General features: G+C 48.0%; 1 protein-coding gene across 6 annotated transcripts in view; it reads right to left on the bottom strand.

Moving 5' to 3' along the window:
- Nucleotides 1–21,317, bottom strand: part of MYO5B (myosin VB) — a 361,242-nt gene that overhangs the window by 79,378 nt on the left and 260,547 nt on the right. For all 6 annotated transcript variants that reach the window (XM_082416526.1, XM_082416523.1, XM_082416524.1 and 3 more), the window contains exons 13-17: nt 20,429–20,551; nt 19,716–19,799; nt 9,958–10,098; nt 8,940–9,037; nt 2,653–2,739 (exon numbers count right to left, since the gene is read on the bottom strand). In XM_082416526.1, coding sequence (XP_082272652.1) covers nt 2,653–2,739; nt 8,940–9,037; nt 9,958–10,098; nt 19,716–19,799; nt 20,429–20,551 — 533 coding nt within the window. The remainder of the gene's footprint in view (nt 1–2,652; nt 2,740–8,939; nt 9,038–9,957; nt 10,099–19,715; nt 19,800–20,428; nt 20,552–21,317) is intronic.

The raw sequence follows: 21,317 nt of genomic DNA, 5'->3' as shown, positions 1-21,317 counted from the left end.
GCTTCTGATGGCTCCAGTCCAGGCCATGCTTCTGCAGTCTGGTCTTTTACTTACAAGCTGGAGAGGGCAGGGAGCAGCTCCACACCAGGCCTCCAGCCTGGGCCCAGCCCACAGGACCCCACCTGCCCCCTCACGCCTCCAAGACGTCTGTTTGGAAGAACAGTGAAGAAACGCTTCACTGACGTAAGCAGTTAAGACGTTTGCCAACCACCACCCGGCAGAGCAGGGCAGGGTGACTCTAGCCCAGCCCGAGCACAACCAGCTGGTGACCCAGGGCGGCTCACTTCCTTCTCGGGGCCTCCTTGGTGAAGGTGCATCTTAAATCAGCAAGCACCCACACCTATATGTACAGCTAAAGTGAGCTCAGGCCACAACACACTTTCTACCACAAACTGCCACCTTCTGTTTTCCATGTGAAGTTACTTCATTAAACAAACAAGATGTTGGCCGCAGCCCATTAAATTGCTTTCCTGACCCAGTAGCGGGTTGCGATGCAGTTTTGAGAGACACTGGACTAAAGAAGGGGGATTAAAGAAACCTTTCTGGGAGCCCAGCGGAGAGAAGAGCCAGGAGCAGGAGTGGGCCTGGCTGCCAGTAGAACACGGTTTGAAAACCAGTGGCTCGACAGCTCCCTAGTGTCCTTGTCAAGTTCTCAAGTGGGACAAACTATGCCTGGCCTGAACCCTGTGCTTGGAGCATCACTGAAAGGCCATCCAATCAGCCAGGATACAATACTTGAACTCAAAATTGAACCACTGTGCCCGCGGCCTGAGCCCCTTCCGCTCAGTCACAAGGCTGATGCGGATGCTGCAGGGCAGGAAGGAGGAGCATGGAGCCTTCACCTAAGAAGGGCAAGCGTGGCCCACCTCATTAATCGTGGAGCTGTAGGCCAGTTGTGTTCAGACCCCAAGGTCCAAAAATGAGATGGAGCCCCAGGACGCCCCTTGTCTGTTTTCTAAGAAGAGAGATGTGGTTGAAAGACAGGAATAGCAGCCTTCCACCCCCAGCTGGAGCAGATCATTCTGAGCAACGCTGGAACCTGCTGGGTTTTGAGAAGCCGCGTGGATGTTGCAGATTAGTGACAGTTCTTTGCACTTTCCAGGTCAAATGCAGATTCCTAATTCCATCGGCAACTTCCTTCCCAGGCCTAACATCTGGGAGCCGCTGATGGTTAAGTTGTTTCTGGGTAACTGACCACTGCATGTGAATGCTTCCTCAGCTGCAGTGGGAAAGTGCCAGGTGGAGATGGCAGGAGGGGGGCTGGGTTGCCTCTCTTCCTCCCCATTTCTGGCCCCTTCCTCCTCCTGACGCTTAGAGGACCTTCTTCAGACAGGTGGGTCCCTGTGGAAAATACCACAGGCTCTGGGTTGCTACAGTGCTCTGTTCAGCTCCAGTTCCTGGCAGAAGGTGTTTGGCTTACGTGATTTCACGGACGCTAGTTGGTCGCTATCTGTACCCGACCCCTATTTCAGTCCAGTGTCCAGCAGAGGGGATCCACGGTCTTGGCACAGCCTCAACAGACACTGGGGTGGCTCAATGGCCTATCCACAATGCAAATTAGATCATGATAGCAGTCTTTTAACTCAAAGAAATGACATTTTCCATCATATATTTGATTCTATATTAAAAGGTGAAGGGGTCCATTGACAGATGAATAAACAAAATGTGGTCTCTACATTTAAGGGAATATTATTCAGCCTTAGAAAAGGAAGTTCTGACACATGCTACAACATGGATGAATTTTAAAGACATTACGAGAAGTGAAATAAGCCAGGCACTAAAAGACAAACACTGCATGAGTCCACTTCCATGAATCATCGGTGTAGAGTCATCAAAATCATAGAGACAGAAAGTAGAATGCTGCCTGCCAATGGAGGGAATGGTGAGTAGTACTTAATGGGTACAGTTTCAGTTTTGCAAGATGAAAGAGTTCTGTGGATGAATAGTGGTGATGGTTGTACAAATATAAATGGACTTAATACCACTGAACTGTACACTTAAAAATGATTAAGATGGTAAATGTTAGTGTATTTTACCACAATAAAGAACAAACAGGGGGCTTCCCTGGTGGCGCAGTGGTTGAGAATCTGCCTGCCAATGCAGGGGACACGGGTTCGATCCCTGGTCTGGGAAGATCCCACATGCCGCGGAGCAACTGGGCCCGTGAGCCACAACTACTGAGCCTGCGCGTCTGGAGCCTGTGCTCCGCAACAAGAGAGGCCGCGACAGTGAGAGGCCCGCGCACCGCGATGAAGAGTGGCCCCCGCTTGCCGCAACTAGAGAAAGCCCTCGCACAGAAACGAAGACCCAACACAGCCCAAAAATAAATAAATAAATAAAATAAATTAAAAAAAAAAAAAAGAACAAACAAACAAAAGGTAAAGAGGACAAGGTAAGAGTTGGGCACAGGAGAAATCCCCTTGGCAACTCCAGCCAGCTCGACACCCAGACCAATGCCATGGTGAAATCTGACAAGCTGTCCAGGAGGATGCTACCGTTGACACCCGTATCTCTCAGCCCACACTGAAATTCTTCTGTCTGTCAGCGCCCTGCTTGAGCCCTCAGTGCTGGGGAACGTTTCTGGAGGCTCTGTCTTGGGGGACAGCACGTAAGAGGGTTCCCTGGGGAGCCAGGCTCCAGGGGGCGCGGTACCTGGACGGGTAGCCAGCTGCGCTGATCCGAATGGTCTCCAACACCCCGCACGCTCGGAGCTGCTGCACTGCTCTCTTCGGGTCAAAGCTGCAAAACACAAGACAAGCAGTGAGTGTCCCAACGGCAAAGTAATGGAACAGGGGAGAGGGAGAGACCACCCCCTCCTGCACAGGCACCCTGGAGCTCAAGGTCAGGGGCCAAGCACAGACTAAAAGACACTGACTGGCAGCACACGAGCCATGTCAGCACCTCAGTTCTGTGCACATGCTTATTCTCACCTGGCAAACTCCTCTTCTCTGCCCCCTGCATTCTGTCCACCCACCAAGGCTCATTCCTGCTTCCTCTGCAGAGCCTTCCCTCTTTATTTCCATACACAGGGGCACCTGTCTTAATTCAATGGCCAAATCATATACACTCGGCACCACAAGCATTATTTGGCTCCGGAGTTAAAAGGGGGAGTCTCAGGCCAGGCAGACCTGGGTTTGAATCATGACGTGATCACTTATAGCTGCATGTGTGATTTGGGACAAGTAACATAACCTTGCAAGGCAGTATCTTCATCTGTCAAGTGGGGATCATAGAAGTATCCCTTTTAGAGGGTTAGTGTGAAGATGAAATGTAATGGCCCATGAGAGCAGTGAGAACAGCGCCTGGCAGAACATAAGGGCAACACGTGTTGTTAGCTACTATCATGATAGCTGCCCAGTTAAGAATCATATAGATGAAGAACTTTATCTTCCTGTCTTTAGAGATATGAGCCATGACTTGAACAACTCACCCACCCTAAAATGCTACGTTTAGCACTGAAAACCCAGTTTTTATTCTGGGTATGTGTATGTGTATGTCTGGGTATACGTGTATGTCCTACACATATACTGAGTAGGACACTGGAATAAAAAGTCAGACATGGTCTGGATTTTCTAAGAGCATCCACACTTGAAGAGGAGAGAAGTGTATAGAAGAAGTAAACCACAAGGCAGTATGTGATAAAGGTGGTAAAAATGCTGAAAGAAACTGGAGGGAAAGATGTTGAGGTTGGCTGGGGTAATCAGGGAGTCTTCGTGGAGAAAGAATTAAGCTGAACTAGAATTAATCATTTATATTTGGGATGAGGAATAAGTGTTTCCATTTCTTTCTGGCTGTTCTGAAGCTTGGCTACAAGCCAAGGGCCTCTTGCTCCTTGCACTCTGGGAGGAGGGAGGGGAGGGGTGAGGCCCTCCAGACTCAGTCCCGGATCCTGGGGATTGTACTGGCTTCAGCGCACACCTGGCCGGGCAGTCGGGCAGCCTACTTGCCCTGTTGGGTAAATGCAGATGGCAGCTTCTTTACTTCTAGGACCCAAGAGGGCTCAGGAGGCAACCTCTCACATTTGTCTGCCACGCTCCCGGACAGCCCCAGGTGCTCTTTTCCCAGCAGCTGGACCCATTCAGGATTCTGGAATTCTGCAGGAAGGACCTGGCCTGGGGTCGACCGCCCTCGATTCACATCTCTCCATGGGACACACCCTCTCTGTCCTCCCATCTCTACGACCTGCTCGGCCCCTGGTCACGTTGCTCTCTTACGCTGAGTTGCACGTGGGTCAGGGGCCCAGGAGTCCACTGAGGCAGATGGTGCCCTGCAGTGGCCTGGGCTCAGCGGACACTTGGTAGTGGGGAAACAGCAGGCATTTTCCAAGTGACTGAAGACCGCGAGCTGACCTTCCCCGGGCACTCTCTTGGTTCCAATGTGCAGGGCTCGGCGTCCCAGGAGATGCCCTCGTCCTCCTCCAGGCCTGGGCTCACTCTGACTTCCTCCCGCCTCCCCCTGCCTGCCCAAGTCCTACATTCTTTGGACACCCAGCTTGTCCATAAAGTCTTCCTGATGACTCCAGCCCCAGGGTGAACAGGGCACTTTGAGCGTGTAAGGCACAACTAAGCGCTGAATTCTGCAGAGTCCTGAATACCAACAGTTACTTCAGAGGAGTTAATTTCATCTTTTTTAGGCAGAGCAAAAGCTCCTTAGTGGAAGGGTCTTACAGGACGAAAGGAAACACTCGTGCCAAGACTAGACCGCAGGCTGAACCTCTTACTATGCCACCCCCTTTGCAATTTTGCTGAGGCCGCCCCAGGATTCGGCTCAGTTCTGGGATCCGAGGAGGACCTTCATACTGGTGGTGGTGATCAGTTTCATAAGAAGTTCTATGTCCGAGGGACATAAAGGCTGCCTGTGACCTCGAGAGATCCAAGGCGGCCTTTGGGAGGCAGGCTCTGCTGTTTACAGGTTCTGCTCCTCTCGCCTCTCAAGTGGTCAGCTGGGCCCTGAGTTAGGAACGCAACATGTATGTGCTTGTCCTTGGGAAAGGTTTTCTGCACACAGCAGCCTCTCCCTCGAGGCACCCTGCAGCCGGGATCTCGACTGGCCATCGGCTTCTTCCCTTTGCTTGGCACAACTACAGGGTCAAGTTCAACGTGCTGCACATGGTGGGGACGGGCAGCATGCTTGGCGAGCACCTGTGACCTCTAGTCCTTTGTGAGCTGTGGGTCTAGCTGGGGCCCCTACTTCCTCCAGGACCTCCTGCTGCTTCCTGGGTGGAAAAATGAGCTATCACTAAGAGGCCCTTCCCTCCTTAAAAGGACTATTACTCTTCCTCAGCACCCCCATCTCCTCCTGCTCTGGACCCTTGTATCACGTCTGTGAAAACTGGGCATGCCAGCTCTGGACCAGGTCCTGTCTGATGGCTGGGGAGCGGCTTGGGAACATGACCCCTGCTCCCATGCAGTGCTGTGGAAGCTCTTTGGAGGAAACATCTTCTCTTGGGGTCCACACACCGAGTTGGTCCCAAGGAAGGTATGTGGCAAATAATTTTTGAACTCAGCTTTAACATTCTTCCCTGCTTCTTGATGACCTCAGCAAAATCCCTTCCTTCTACACACATCCTCTTCCCCGTGGTGGGGGAAACGAGCAAGGCTGAAGTCGGGAACTTGGACTGGCCTTACCTCTGCCACCAACAGCTAATGTCACCTTGGGCAAAACACTCTCTCTGGACCTCGTCTTCCTCACTCATTCAATGAGAGCTGAGAATATCTGCCCAACTCTAATCTACTGGTTTGTTGTAATGATCGAGTGATGTAAAAGAGAGGAAGATGTTAGAAAAAAACCGAGAAGATAGTATACCAAGAAGATACTGCCATGACCCTCCCCTGTCCACACACCCCCAGGGGACATGTAAAGCCTGCCAGCCTTCTGTACCTTAATCTTATCTCCGTGGTAGTAAAGAAAACTCACTGTTAAACTCTCTCAGTCTGCCTCCCTGCACTAGTTACCAGTAACTGGGAGTGAAGACCAGCCCTTCCACCTATTATATTTGGGAGGGCCACAGTGCAGACAAGCAACACCTAAGTCTGGACTGAAAAATTACCAAAGATATGTAAGGGTCCAACTGCTGAAATGCAGGGTTATACTCTCCTCTCTCAATAAACTGTGCAGGTTCAGCAGAGCCGGAAGCTTGCTGGATGCAGAGTGAGACCTCCTCCCATGGCGCCGCCTGATTGATTTCCGCACAGGCTGCCTGGGGCTCTGAGGTGCTGTGCATGCAACACGCAGGACTCCGAGGTGCTCAGGACCGCCCGCTTCTAAGATCAGTGGGCTGGCCTTCAGGAAACCTGGCCAGTTCCTCCGACGAGCCACCCCAGATGATCACACACACCCTAGGCCACCTCCTTCCTGGACACTTCATGCCCTCTCGTCTCTATGCTGCTGCGGCTTCTACAGACCCACTGACAGTCTCTCCTTCCATGTGGTCAACAGTTATCTGTGGCTGGCAACTCCTTAAGGATGAAGGCTACGTCTTATTCATTGTCATTCCACCTGTCCTAGCCCAGTGCTCAGGACAGATGGTTTTTGAATACAGGAAGAGGTAGAGAGAAAGACTTTTATAAAAGAGATGCTAACAAAGCATTCAGTGCAGGACAGAGGCTCTCCACTGGGGGCAGTTTTGCCCTCCAAGGAACATGTGGTGATGCTTTAAAACATTTTTAGTTGTCACAACAGTAGGGATGCTCCCATCTTGTGGGTAGAGGCCAGGGATGCTGCTAAGCTTCTTCCAGCGCACAGGACGCCCCACAGCAAAGAATTCCCTGGGCCAACATGCCAAGAGTGCTGAGGTTGAGAAAGCCTGGTTTTAGGGGATGGGAGGAGGGATATAGCACTTTCCTTCCAGAATGTCAACAACATCATATATTTTAATGGCATACATTTTTATACTTGTCACAAATAATCCCCATTATCTCCTTGAATTCTTCCATCAGGATAATTATTTCTTTAACCACCATGAACAGATGAGGAAATGAGACTAAGAGGGTAAAGGACTAGTTTGGGAATAGCTAAATAACCGGTAGCAGAGAATCCAGGCTTTCTGACTTGGTTCTGTATTCCCCCCATTTTCTTTATTGGGAGGAAGATTTTGGTCCTGAAGGAAAAGGAGGGTCTTAGAAAAATGGGATATTAGGACTAGAAAGTCCCTTTGAAAGTCCCCAGTGTCTTCTCTCACTTGGGAGGGGGACCCAGCATGAGAACTCGGCACGTGGCGGGCGTCCGGTCTGACAAATGAACTGCCCAAGGTCGCGCTGGCTGGGGGGCAGAGCTGGTGCCAGCCCTGGACTCTCCTCTCCCGGGCCCAGCACGCGGCTCCTGCCCTTCACACATAATCTAAGTCTTTCACACATGCTGTGTTTCTAACAGCCTCTTTTCTTCTGGAGGCAGCTGGTAAACAGATGCCACACAGGGGGAATTCCTAAGCGTGTCTCGGAAACTTGGAGGAAGGGAGAAGAATGAACGGTCAGCACGCTTCAAAGAAGGCTGATTTGACGCTGTCTTCCTAACCTTTTTCAGCACAAGGCTCCTGTGAGTGGAAGTCAAGCTTTGTTAACTGATACAAATTGCAGAAGGCAGTTCAGATATTCATTCTGAGAGTCAGAGTTGACAAAATAAATTATTTCACAGAAAGAAATTATGCCAGGACCAAAAAGGAAATCAGAAAGATGGGAAGAAAGTGCTTGAAAAATTTTAAAATATCCCTTCTCCGGCCAGAGGGAATAGCACATGTGGAGGCTCAGGGTAACAGAAGAAGAGGCTGCAGAGGTGAGTGAGAGACCATTCTAAAGGCGCAGGGCAGTATTCCAGGCAAGAAATGAAGAGAGTCTGAAACAAGGCCAAAGTGGAAGGGAGAGACGAGGGAGACCAGTGTGAGAAATTTTCAAGTAGACTCCATGGGACTTTGACAACGACTGGATCCTGGGGAGTAAGGGAGAGGGAAGAATCAAGGGTCATGCTGTCCAATGTGGTAGCCACTAGCCACCTGTAAGTAATTAAAATGAAATTAGGAATTCACTTTCTCAGTCACACCAGCCACATTGCAAGAACTCAATGGTCACATGTGACTAGCAGCTACCATGTTGGTCAAGGCAGATTATAGAAGAGTTCCATCATCACAGAAAGTTCTACTGGACAGCACCGGTCCAGAGAGACCTCAGGTTTCTGGTTTGGAAGAACGAAGTTTGGTGGGTGGATGAGATGTCAGGAAATCATTATGCCATTTACTACAACAGAGACCAAATAAAGAGGAAACATTCAAGGGGGAAAGGATGAGTCTGGTGTCAGACACGTTGAATGTGAGGAGGCCAATGCAGCTGCAGCAGGCCTGCAGAAAGGCTGGCTGGAATCTGGCACAACCCAGAAATGACAAAGATACTGAAGAGTCACTGCTACCCAGATTTGGGTGAGGTCAACCATGTGAGTGGTGACAGAAATGGAAGAAAATTTTTAAGGTAGGAGTAGTGGCAGAATTTAGGTTAGAGTGAGGGGAAGGTGAGCAAGTGTGGGTAACTCCGGAAGTCCAGCAGGAGAGGGGGTGTGAGAAATGGGACCATCTGCATCGACACACTGCTTGAGGTTATGTTTCCTCAATCAAGAAGCCTTCCCTGACCACTCCGGACATGCTCCTGTCTCTGAACTGAGCAGTCACTGTGAGACGCACTATGTCTGCATTTAACGGCACACTTCTAAGTGGTTCTCGGATTCGTGGGCACATTCAACACCACTGAAAGCAACAGGGGATCGGGGAACTGGATCTTCTCATCCCCCTGAATCCTGCGGACGGCAGACAGGTGCAACCTGTATTTGGCATATAAACCATCTGGGGAGTGCAGGATCAGCTACTCATCCTGCTGAAGATCACAGACCTCTGAGAGGCTGTGCCTGCCCCCGCTGCACCTGAACTTCTAAGGCCACACGAAGAGGCTGGCACTCACCAGAAGGGGAGCTTCTCGTCATTGGGCTTGATACAGCGGACGTAGTGCGGCGTTGTGGTGTTCAGGGTCTCCATGAGCAGTTGCAGGGAGGTGCGGAACTGGGGAGACAAAGATCAGTGACTGGTGATTTATTTGTCTTCAGCTCTGTGGCTGAATAATGAACAAAAAGGAGCACACACAGACTGGTGGTAGTATCCGTCAATACTCTTATTGTTTAGATCATTACTGTTTAATCCAGGACAGGGGGACACCCAGGGACCTGGTGTCAGACTCCAGCTTTGACAGCTGCCTGGCTGCATGACCAAAACCAAGGCCCTCCCACGTCCCCGGCACCGGGGCTCCTGAAAGCACGTGGGGAGAGACCGCCCGGGTGCGTCTCACTCAGTGCCCTGATCAGATGAGATAAGGTGAGCAAGCGCTAAGAGCGTGAAAGGGACCATCGCTGTGAATGGAGGCCCATGAGTCCTAAAGGTGAGGCCCTGGAGCCCTGACACGTGGTGCCCGGGCATCCCGGGAATTACTGCCTTATAGGAAATGCTCAGAGCCAGGAATCCATCGAAGTATTAAGGTCAGTGGTTGCCAGGGGCTCAGCAGACACTCTCTTCTCTTGGGAGACACACCGGACATAAAATTCCACAGCAAACCCACAGCAGGAGCTGTTTCTCAGTTTCTGGGTCCCCAGGCTATTGACCCCTCCCTCAACAACTGCACCTCTAGACCTCTGGCCTCGCCCACAGGTGTCTGTGGTCCGGCAACATCTACAATCCCCACAGGGATTAGACGCATCGTGTGGGGCTGAAGTCATCCTCTTTCTCTCTCCTGCCAGTTCCCTCAAGAGAAGGTTTCGCAGCTTCCTTCTTCAAAGGGCACAGAAAGACCAGGCTGGGTGCTGGGGATGCAGATGCCGAGGCCACTCTGGCCTCCCTCTGACTCTGCACCTACATCCTTCGTCTCCAGAGAGGCAGCCCCGCTACACGTGCCAGGGCCCCCAGCTCCCGCCGTGAGGCCTGGGGCTGACCTGGTGGCCCACGGTTTTCTTGTGCTCCTTGTTGGAGGCTTTCAGGGGGGGTCTGGCAGAGCGAACGCTGATCTTTGAAGATGTGGCGGCAGCAGGAGCAGAGTCTTTGCCATCATGGAACAAGTCAGCCACCAGGGGGAACTAGAAACAAACACAGGAAGGAGACAGAGAACAAGAGTTCCTGGACTTTATGCTGCTTACACTCTTTCCAAGTAGCTTTCCAATACACGCCTGCGAGAACTGGGAACACATGTCCACATTATTCCTAATAGCGTTACACACGTACAGCACTATTCCTAATGCCCACAAAGCAGGAACAACCCAAATGCCCATCAACTGATGAACAGACGAGCAGAATACGGTGAATACACGCAGTGCAATATTACTCAAAAAAAAATATAAAGGAATGAAGTCCTCATACATGCTACAACCTGCGTGAACCTTGGAAACATGCCAAGTGAAAGAAGCCGGACAGAGAAGACCACAGAGTGTGTGATTCCATTTACAGGAAATGTCCAGGGGACAGAAGGTAGTATACGGTTTGCCAGGGGCGAGGGGAGGGGCAAAGTGAAATGCCTGCTGATGGGGACAGAGTTTCTTTTTGGAGTGATGAAAATATTCTGGAATTTAGCAGGGCGATAGTTGTACAACTTGGTGAATATACTAAAACCACTGAATTACACAATTTAAAAGGGTGAACTTTTGGTACAAGAATTATATCTCAATTTAAAGAAAGGAAAAAAGTAATTTTCCCAGACAATCTCACTTAACCTTTACCTACAAAGATGGGCAAAACTTCTTTCCCTTCTGGTGTGGTAGAAGGTAGCTATGTTCTAAGAAAACTGTTTAAATTTTTTCCATACTTATTATTACTGGGTCTTGTAAAGTTATTTCACTTCCTTAAGCCTATTTTCTTCATCAGTAAAATAGGGATAAGAATGTACCCATTACATGGAGTTGTTATGAGACTAAATAAGAATACCTCTGTGTTAATACACTGTGTGTACCAGGGTGAAGATCAGGTCATATCAAGTGTTGTAAGGCCACTACCACACGCCTGCACGTGGGGAGGGAACAAAAGGAGCCCCGGGCCCCACTCTCTAACCCTGAGCCACTCCCAATCCCAACAGAAGAGAGGCTCAAATGCTTGTGCCTTAGGGCCCAGGCTCTGCTCCTTCGCATCCCCTGCACCTTTCTTCCCACAGCCCCCATAACGATGGTGTCGCCCATCTCCTCCTGCCAATTCTGAATGCCCTGAGTCTGCCTTCCGGGGCCTCTGCAATCTGATCCCACTCACCCCCTCTCAGATAATACCTTTTTTCTTTAAATTAATTTTTATTGGCGTAGAGTTGCTTTACAATGCTGTGTTAGTTCCTGCTGTGCAGCAAAGCGAATCAGTTATACGTATACATATATCCACTCTTTTTTAGATTTCCTTCCCACTTAGGTCACCACAGAGCAGTGAGTAGAGCTCCTTGTGCTATACAGTAGGTTCTCATTAGTTACCTATTTTATACATAGTAGTGTATATACGCCAATCCCAATCTCCCAGTTCATCCCACCCCCCCTTCCCCCCTTGGTAACCATAAGTTTGTTCTCTACATCTGTGTCTCTATTTCTGCTTTGCAAATAAGTTCATCTCTACCACTTTTCTAGATTCCACATATAAGCGATATTATATGACGTTTGTTTTTCTCTTTCTGACTTACTTCACTCTGTAGGACAGTCTCTAGACGAAGTTGATCACTTTACTGTCACATAAACCACCACACTTGTTATTCCCACCTTTGCTCACTGTTATTCTTATCTGAAACACCCACCCCCTTCTCCTACCTGCTCGTCCTGAGAGCCCCATCTCTCAGGGTCCGGCCCTGCCTCCTCCATGACCCTTTCCCAGATCACTTCATCCACTCGTTTCTGCCTCTCCCAGGCTCAGCCTGTGCCAACTGGGTACCACCCGAGGTCTGTGCTGGGCCCTGAGCCCTAGGCTTGCTGAACCTACAGCCTCCTAGCCTCCCCCCTTGATGCAGGATGAGAGCTGAAGAGAAGACTAAAGGAGATAATCCACGTGAGTACAGAGAAGAGTGCCCGGCATAGAATAAGCACTCACACATGATCTAGTTTTATTATTTTTATTGGGGGTATATAAATATATGAAAAATCTGTCTACATTGTGAAAGTACAGATGCCTGAGGAAGTTATATTTTTGAGCTGAAGAGGAAACAGAATCATAGAATTTAAATCTGGAAGAACCGTAAAGATCAACCCTCAACTTCCTGTGGCAGGTGAGGAAAGAGCAGCTCTGGGAGGACGGACCTACCAGACCCTGCTTCAACCCCCAGTCGCCCCACAGCAACCATGGCGGGCGGCATCAGCTCGCCCAGGGCTGTTGGTTAATGGATGAGCCAGGGCTGGAAGCACTGACCTGGGCCTCCTCTCTGAAGACCCCTTCCCTGAGATTCAGCAGGTCCACATTCCTCTGACTTTCTGCCTGCTTTCCCCAATGTGTTCTTTCCCAGCACCTTTCACTGGTCCATCTTCTGCACTTCTCTCCTTTGAGTTGCTGATCCCCCAAACTGCATCCTCACCACTTAATTTTTCTAACACTCATTCCCTGGACAGTATCCTTCATGCCCATGCCTTCAACTATCAACTTCAAGCCCGTCTCTCCATCTTGATTTTCTTCCACTACCGCGGTCCATAGTTCCAACCATCTGCTGAATATCCTGCTCCTCCCCCCTCTGGGTGTTCCACTGGAAACTCCAAATGCAACATGGTCCAAACCACCGCCACCTGCTGTCTTCCCAGATTTAGCTTAGAGATCCTGCCATCACCCTACTTCTCATCCCCATTAATCACCAAGTTCTGTCCATGGTTAAGTCTCAGCAGTCCTTTCTCCATCAACCAGAACGTCGCTGCCCTGGTTCAGGTCTACCTGGGCTCTCTCCTGGGTCACTATAGTCACCTCCAAAACTCGAGTGCCCTACCTCCAGGCATATGTTCATACAAACACATTCTACCCCACAGCCAGTTTTCTCTAAATCCAAACCATACCCAGTAACCCCGTTTACAGACCTGCTGGTCCTCACTGCCCATGGCAGAGAGCCACCATCACATGTATTAACTGAGAACAGGGGTAGGGGCTGGAGGCGTGTGGGGAGAGGACAGCCCAGGCATGGGGACTCTGTAAACTGGTGCCAGAGAGCCAAGGCACACGCGAGAAAAGGTCAGCTGCCCAGGCAGAGTGGCACCTAGAAATTTCCATAGGGAAATAATTAGTGGGAGGCTGAAGCCAGGTTCACATTCTAAAGACATCAGTGATTCAGTCTGCCAAGTCTAAACAATATATACACTGATTACATTATTCTAATTCATATACTTTCAGAAATAGACTTCCAAGATGTTTGAGTCTTGGGTAGAAGTTACCAACTGCATGATTACACTGTTTAAGGGGTCTAATGTACCGAAATCGTTAGTAGTGGCTTTTTCTGTGAAAAATCTGTTAACTTCTAAGGTCAGGAGCATGTATCGGAACCACAGGAGGAACTTTGAAATTGGATTCAATTATAAGAGTATTTTAAAACGTAAGCCCTTTTCTCTTGCTTCAATCAGAAAAGCTATGCCTTTCTTTTTTAATTTGACATATTAAAGGATTTATAACTTAAGAACAAAAAAGGAAAACTTCTGTTCAAGGCAGATTTTAATCTACACTGGCACTGTGCTATAATTTGGGAACAACCAAGGTTTAGTCTGGAGAATTTGAATTTTATTTTAAAAGTTATGTTTTAATTGTAGGTCCCTGCTATTGAGACTGCATTTGGAAGTGGTAGGGTCCCTGGGATGGAGAAGAAGATGAGTTTGTTGGGACTTTAGGGAGGAGGGGCAGGCTTTACATTCTATACAGAATTTGTATTATAAACTCAGTAAACGTACAGAGACATCTAATTTGACCACAGCACTGAAAGACCGACAGGCACCATGTTCAACCTCAGGCTGCAGGCAGTAGTAAAAGACCAGGCAAGTTAATACTCCACCACCTCACTCCCAGCCTGCCCACCAGGACAAGGGGGCTGGGCCAGACATGGACCTCCTTGTCCCAGGAGTACCCCAGCTGTAAATAAACCCCAAGTCTCAATGAAAAGTAGTTACCAAGCTCCTGTTTGAAAAAGGATTCACGCAAAGGAACACATTTCTGAGTGAGAGAAAAAAAAAATTTTTTTTTTTAATTGACTAACTCCAGTTCTGCTCTTAGAGTGACTGGAAAGTCTGTTTACCAGCTGACCGACCAGTAATGGAAGTACTACAATTCGTCTTAGGGCAGCCCTCAGAAACACGATCCACCTGGGCCTTTCTAAAAATTTACTCCCTTCAGTCTTGAAAACACTTAGATAAAACCTTCAAACAAACCAAGTACTTCCCTGATACTATTTGTCACTTATTTCAAAGTGTCCACAGGTACTGGCTTTCCAGTCCTCTGCTATTCAAGTCTATATATAGATTTTAACAGCCTGAGGCAGATCTATCTGAAAAGGGATTAAAAGAAGTATGAAAACACTTTCTAAAGACCACTTGACAGTTTAAGAAAAATGTCAGTTACAGGTATATACATAGCTGTTACCTTGGAAACCACACCTATTCACTTCCATTTATATGAACGTAAAATATCTTTTCTTTAAAACAGACATGTGAAACTAAAATAAGACACACTATAATAACCATTTGATTGGAATCTCCTGTCTAGAATCTTATCTTTAAAAGCTACGGCTTAAACAAAGTAACAAACACATTTTCTTTTCAATTCTTTTAATTGGTAAATGCTACCCTCTGGGGGGAAAAAAAATCTCGAACTTTTAGGTAAGAAATATTCTGTTTTTTGGAGGAAAAGTTTCAGCACTTTATTTGTCTAAAGAAGGAAAGGGGGACCTTCCTGGATTGCAGAGAATGATTATATTGTTTTACTGACTAAAGTTCTCTCTTACATAGTTACCTATTTATTCTAAACGTTGGTAGAGGCGTTTTAACGACCAGTAAAAACTGATTTTAAACAGCAAGCATTCCAAAAACACTTAAAAGCAAATGTTATATAGTATGTTGACTCAAAGGCTATTATATAAAAAATAAATTAAGAAAAAATTTAAAGCAAATGCATTTGCTCAAAATGAAATGTGTGTATAACCTGTAAGGAAGCTAGCAGCACGGAAAGCAATGGAACACATGCATTGTCACCCTTGACGAGCTGAAGTTGAGGGAGAACAGAGATGGGGGGAGACAGAGTTTGGGCCTTGTTGGAGCTACTCCATCCTGACTCCTGGACCTCCGGGATTGTCACGGCCCAGGGTAGGCAGCTTTGGGCTACTATGGTCTACTTGGCCTCTGGACCACATTGGTCTCGAGATCCCTTCCGCTGGGATGGCGTGGAGAGATGGCATCAGGGCTGCCTGCCTAGGAACACGGCCCAGCGTGGCCCTCACTGCCCAGCACCTGCTGGCATAAACTCTGGACCCACTGCCCACCTCTCTGACTTACACTCAGCACTGCCCCAGAAGACGAAATCTCCAGAAGAAAAAAATTCTCCTTTCGAGATTTTTTTTTCAGATTGATAAAATGTTGCTTTTTACAATAAACACTGAGAAGGAAAACCCTCCACCTTTAGCATCTAAAACAAATCAGTCTGTTAACCTGAAATCATGTTTTAAAGAGGCATCTCTTAAGTCTCTATTTATAGCTCTCTGATAGCTGAGAAAGCAATTAGCTATATTATAGCCTCTTAGGCAATGTAACTGGCTTTACTAATTACATTCTCATTAACACCGTTTTATCTGGCTGCTCTTAGTGGGAGTTCTTCAAACATCCTTTTGGCTGATAGGGTATGTGGTAGTCTTCCATCCCAATACTGCTTAATTTTTCACAATGATTTGTTAATTTCTTATCAGGGATGCCACACGAAAGAAAAAAGCTAATAGGTCTCCCCCCAGATAAAAATACTTTAAGTAAAACTATGGATTTACTTACAGGATCTAAGATCTAGCTATGCTTAGTGAGAAGAAAACCAATTAAAAAAAAACTGGGCATTAACTGGATACCACAGGCTTGCATCTTTCCAGGTCTTTATTTTTCTCTCTGCTTTTAAGTGCGTCTTAGAAACATAAACCTTGTGGGACTACTGTGAAAAAAAATTAAAGAAAACGATAGAGGCTCATTTTAAACTATGAGTTTTAAAAATGCTACAATGACAGATGTTGCCAGAGGTGTCCATCTGTCCAAATGATTTAAAGCACATTTCCGATCACTGATTCATAGCTGCAGTCTGTGGAAATCCCATCTGTAGGTTTATAGTGACCTAGTGTCGATCTCTCCTTTCCATCCTCTGGGATGTCTGAAATGGGTCCAGGGTGGAGAGTTCTCAGCGCTCCCTCCTCCTGCTGGGGTCTCGTGGGCCTAGAAGCCTCTCTCGGTTCATCTCTGAGTACTGCTGGCCACCATCACAGCACCTCTGAGGGTTTGCTGGGATGGGGGTGGAAGGGTCTGACAACAAGGTCATTGGTTCTTTAGAAATGTTAGTTGGTGAAGGGGAAGGCTAGAGTTATGGCAGGTGGACAGGAAAGAGAAAGGAGTTGGTACCATTTAAGAGTAGATCACAGACCTATTTTACACTCCAGCTTAGCAATAACTCTAGACTTTTGAAGTGCACATTCTTTGAACCGTCAATTCCATTTCTAAAATTTTACAGACATAACTATACAAGTAAGCAAAGATATATGTAAAGGGCATTCCTTGCAGTATTATCTGAATTAGCAAAATACCAACAGTTGTTTAAAAAAAGAAGTGGATATGTACTCATGTGGAAAGATGGCCAAGATACAATGGTAAGTGAAAAATTAGAGAGGACAATGTATAATGCAATTCATTGCAATCTTTCTTTTAAATTTTTTTGGCTGTGTTGGGTCTTCGGTGCTGCGTGTGGGCTTTCTCTAGTTGTGGTGTGCGGGGGCTACACTTCGTTGCAGTGCGCGGGCTTCTCATTGCAGTGGCTTCTTTTTGTTGCGGAGCACGGGCTCTAGGCGCACGGGCTTCAGTAGTTGTGGCTTGTGGGCTCTAGTGTTGTGGCACACGGGCTTAGTTGCTCCGCGGCACGTGGGGTCTTCCCGGACCAGGGATCAAACCCGTGTCCCCTGCATTGGCAGGTGGATTCTTATCCACTGTGCCACCAGGGAAGTCCCCATTTCAATCTTAAAAATGATGTACCAGTATGTTTGTATCATCAGAATGGGAATTCGTGAAAAGGGATGTCAGGAATGGGAGAGAATACTTTCATTTTATATATTTCTATACTATTTGAATTTTTATAAGCCTATATTTCATTTCTAATAAAAACCCAATCTACAATGATACCCCTATTTAGAAAAGAGCTAACATGGCAGGCCTGAGACTGCCATCCTAGAAAGGCCTGCTTACAAGGTTGACCCTTGGCTGGTGTCTGGAAATGTGGATTTTGAGAGGGTTTTCAGCAGTCCCTGATAAGAATGGTTCACTGAGCCTAAACTGTTTATGCAAACAATATGGTTTATGCTGAATGAACCTGCTTTCCTTCTGGGAGTCTGGAATTTTGGTATGTGCTAGGCAAAGGGTGCCCACGTCACTGACTCTCAGTAGGGAACCCTAAATGCCCAGGCTCAGGTGAGCTGCTCTGGTAGACAGGTCACAGGCAACATCACAACTCACTGCTGTGGGAATTAAGTATATTCAGTGCGACTCCAGCGGAAAAGGACTCTGGAAGCTTGCACCTGGTTTCCCCTGGACTTCACCCCATGCACCTTCTCCCTTTGCTGATTCGCTTTGTACCCTTTTGCTGTAATAAATCATAGCCACGAGTACTACAATATGCTGAGTTCTGTGAGTCTTCCTAGCAAATGGTTCAATTTGGGGGTGACCTTGGGGACTCCCAGCCCATTCCTATTATTCTTTTCCATAGAACCTTCTTCTTGACCTTCACAGCATTACCAAAATTTTTGATTAAACTCTATATCTTTTCACTAGACTGTAAGTTCTCTGAGGTTAACTACATACATTTGTTACCACTACATACCACACAAATATTCAATAAAGTTTGTTAAATAAAAATAAGAAAAAAAATCTCAGTGACTAATAACAGATGATCTGCTGGAGAGAGAGTGTGAGAGATTCCCTTCTAGATTCTGGGATCCCTAAGAGACACCCAATTAAGACAAAAATTAATGGCAGAACCAGACGCTGCATGCCCCTCATTTGTGCTCCCACCTGAAAGGAGAAACTTGTAACAAAATTTCTCAGCCCTCTAAGGCCAGTGTCACAGTAACAGGAGGTCACAGGCGTCTAACTTCTAAGACGCACACAATAAGGACACGTGCTCCTCAGGGCTCAAACCATCCACTTCTACTCTCTCCCTGTGGCTTTTCTCCCGTTCCCCACCTCCCTTGCAAAGAATGGAAAAAGTCATGTTAACCACCATACATTAGAGGGCTGGACACCTGGCAAGCCGAGGGGTTAATCTTGCACTGACATGCACATTTACCCAAAGCAAATTTGTCTTAGTGACGACTAATTCCCTGATGCTCCAGATATTGGGAGATGACACGGGGCCGGGGTCTGCCCCGGGCCGCCCAAATTGCTGGTACTGACTCAAATCCTCCCTAAAACCCTGGCCTCAGGACCACGTGATTTACTTGCTTTAGGTGCCTGGGTCCATTTTGCGGGGTGTATTTTCTCCATTCCATCATCTCACCCTACTGCGTTCATCTAAAGCTTATCACAAAGAGAAATTAATCTGCCATTTCTAGTGTTATCAGGCCTCTGCAGTGAGTTCAGTACCATGTGGTCTGGTAGAAAGCCTCGTAAATCCTGGAGAGTCCTTTTCTGGGTTCCCTCTGAAGGGCTGAAGCCAGCAACGGCACCTGCATTGGCGAGGTGGCTTTCTGTAACGGCGGGGCTCGCGCTCCCCGCACCCCCCCACCCCAGCCAAACCTCCTCTCTTTTCAGGTACTGTATGCTTGTTTTTCTGCCTACTCACAGCCCACTAGAACATAAACACCTAGAGGGTAGAATCTATCTTATTCACCTTTGTACAAGGTGCATTTAGGGGCAGTGCCTCACAAGGTATGTGCTTAACAAATATTTGTTTAGGTGAATCAGTGCCTTGTTCCCTCTACCTGTAGAATGGACACAATATTGGCTATCTTTTGGTCATGCTCCTGAGAAGGAAATAACTGAAATTCTGGAGATAACAGAAAGTAACATTCCAAAATTGTAGATTTAAGTGTCCCTTGAATCCTATTATTCCATTTAAGTTTCTGGCCATAGGGAAGTTCCACAGACTGCTAAGCAGAAATTAAACGCACCGATACTAGGATTTGAAGGGGTTTAAGTACTTTTACATCTGCACGTAGGAGATGGAGGACAAATGATCCGATGGATGCCAGCAATGTTTTCACAGTTACACCTACCATCGTCTCTCCGGATGGTCACTTCTCCTGTTCCCCCCAACCCCCCCGTCCTTCCATTAGCTGGTATCTTTCCCAGTCACCTCTGCCATCCCTTGCTTTCTTCCCTCCATCAGGCCGTTCTCAAATTCTCAGACTGAAATAACCTACAGACCCCTCACCGCCCCCCGCCCCGCACCTCTGCCTCGGCCCCTCCAGAGTGGGGAACACCACCAACCACACCCTGTCCGGCTCTGGCCGTGGACACTCCGCCTCTGTTTCCCTGCTTCCGACGCTCTTTACCTTGCTGGCCTTCAGAATGTTGATCTGCTCTTCGTACACCGTGTCTCTGTTTTTCTCCAGAAAACTCTCTGAAAGGTACTCCACCTGGAGCCACGGCAGGAAACAGAAACGGTAGTTAGTGCTCCAGCCTGACCTGGGACCCTCAGCAGCTTCTCCAGTAGTTTCAGCTCATCCACAGTGTGTTCTGAAAAGAGCTGTGCGTACATGGGAAACCCACAGATGTTCTCATCCAAAATGCAAACCCAAGATGTGATCAGGGTTTACATAGAGGGAGCTGAATATTCATTTTGCAGGAAACCGTACTGTTTTAAAAAGCAGTTCCTGTAAGACGGCCTTTAACAGAAGGCTTCCTTTGGGTGCTCTAAATGCAGCTTGTCGGCCTCACCCCAGATCTACTGAATTAGAACTTGCCTTTGAGCAATACCCCAGGTGACCTGCGCACACATGAGAATTTGAGAAGCACTGGGCTAGCGCACACAGAACACAATCCAAGGAGAGAAATTCTAAGTTTACGCCAGCTGCTGGGAAAGGAGCTACCTGAAGAAGAGCCACTCTTTCCTTCTCTCTCTCAGGCTCCAGGAGAGTAGACAAGGCCCCACCCAAGAGACGCCAGGCCCTCTGAATTCAAAGGTCAGCTCCCTCTTAGCCCAGGAACCCCGAGTCCACCTTGGACGGGGCTCACGGAGCACCAGGCCCACCAAAAGGAGACGCACCTTATCTGCAAAGTGGACGACAATGAAGGCCGTGTTGGACATGCGGGGTTTCTGGAAGTGCTGGCTGCCGGAGTGCCGGTCGTAGAGCTTCTGGGCCCAGTTCTGGTCAGTTCCTTTGGGGACCTGTGGATCCACAAAATCAGGTGCTTTGTGAAGAGGAAAAAGGAAGCCAAGAGTCAAGGCAGAGTGATGGAGTCCGCCAGTAAGCTGACCTCATGAGGCTGGATTCAGCTCTCAGACCTCGACCCTAACTGGAGGTGGAAAGCAGATTCAACCGTGAACACCTGGGATCCCACATGGCATTGTCTCAACATGCCCTGTACACTGGCACCCTGTAGGGGTGCGCTGAGCCTCAAAGAACCTGCTGCTTGGCAGACGCTGGAAGAGTTGGGAGAGGATGAGGATGGAGGCCAAGGTCACAGGAGTAGAATCATAACCCACAGGGTAAATCTGAAGATGCTTCTTTGCTCTGGTGGGGCCAGTGACTTCAGGGTCATGAACACACCACATCCATCTCCAGCGCCAAGCTCCTGCTCACTCAGGTCAAGTCCTGCAGCAGGAAAGCCCTCTCTCTCTCTCTAGGGTCATCTGAATACCAGTGTCCAGGCTCAGCTCAAGTCTGTCCTCTTCTCTGGAGCTTTTCCTGACCACCCTTGATCTCACTTCGGAATTCTTCCAATTTAGCTCTTACACATGTACTGCCTAATATTGTTCATCATTTGGTTTTTGTGTATTGTCTTGTCTCTATAAACTGTAAAGTAAGCTTGTTGGGTTCAGGAAGTATGCCTTACTGTTTTTTTCCTGTCCCTCAAAGAACTTAAAATTGGATTCCAGCCATGCATTGGGTGCTAAGTACCTGGTGATTGAGCTACGCAGTACTAACCTCTAC

This window comes from Balaenoptera physalus, assembly GCF_965194825.1.
Source record: "Balaenoptera physalus genome assembly, chromosome: 12".
Classification (NCBI taxonomy): domain Eukaryota; kingdom Metazoa; phylum Chordata; class Mammalia; order Artiodactyla; family Balaenopteridae; genus Balaenoptera; species Balaenoptera physalus.
The sequence above is the reverse complement of the archived record's forward strand: the minus strand, read 5'-3'. Positions and strand labels throughout refer to the sequence as shown.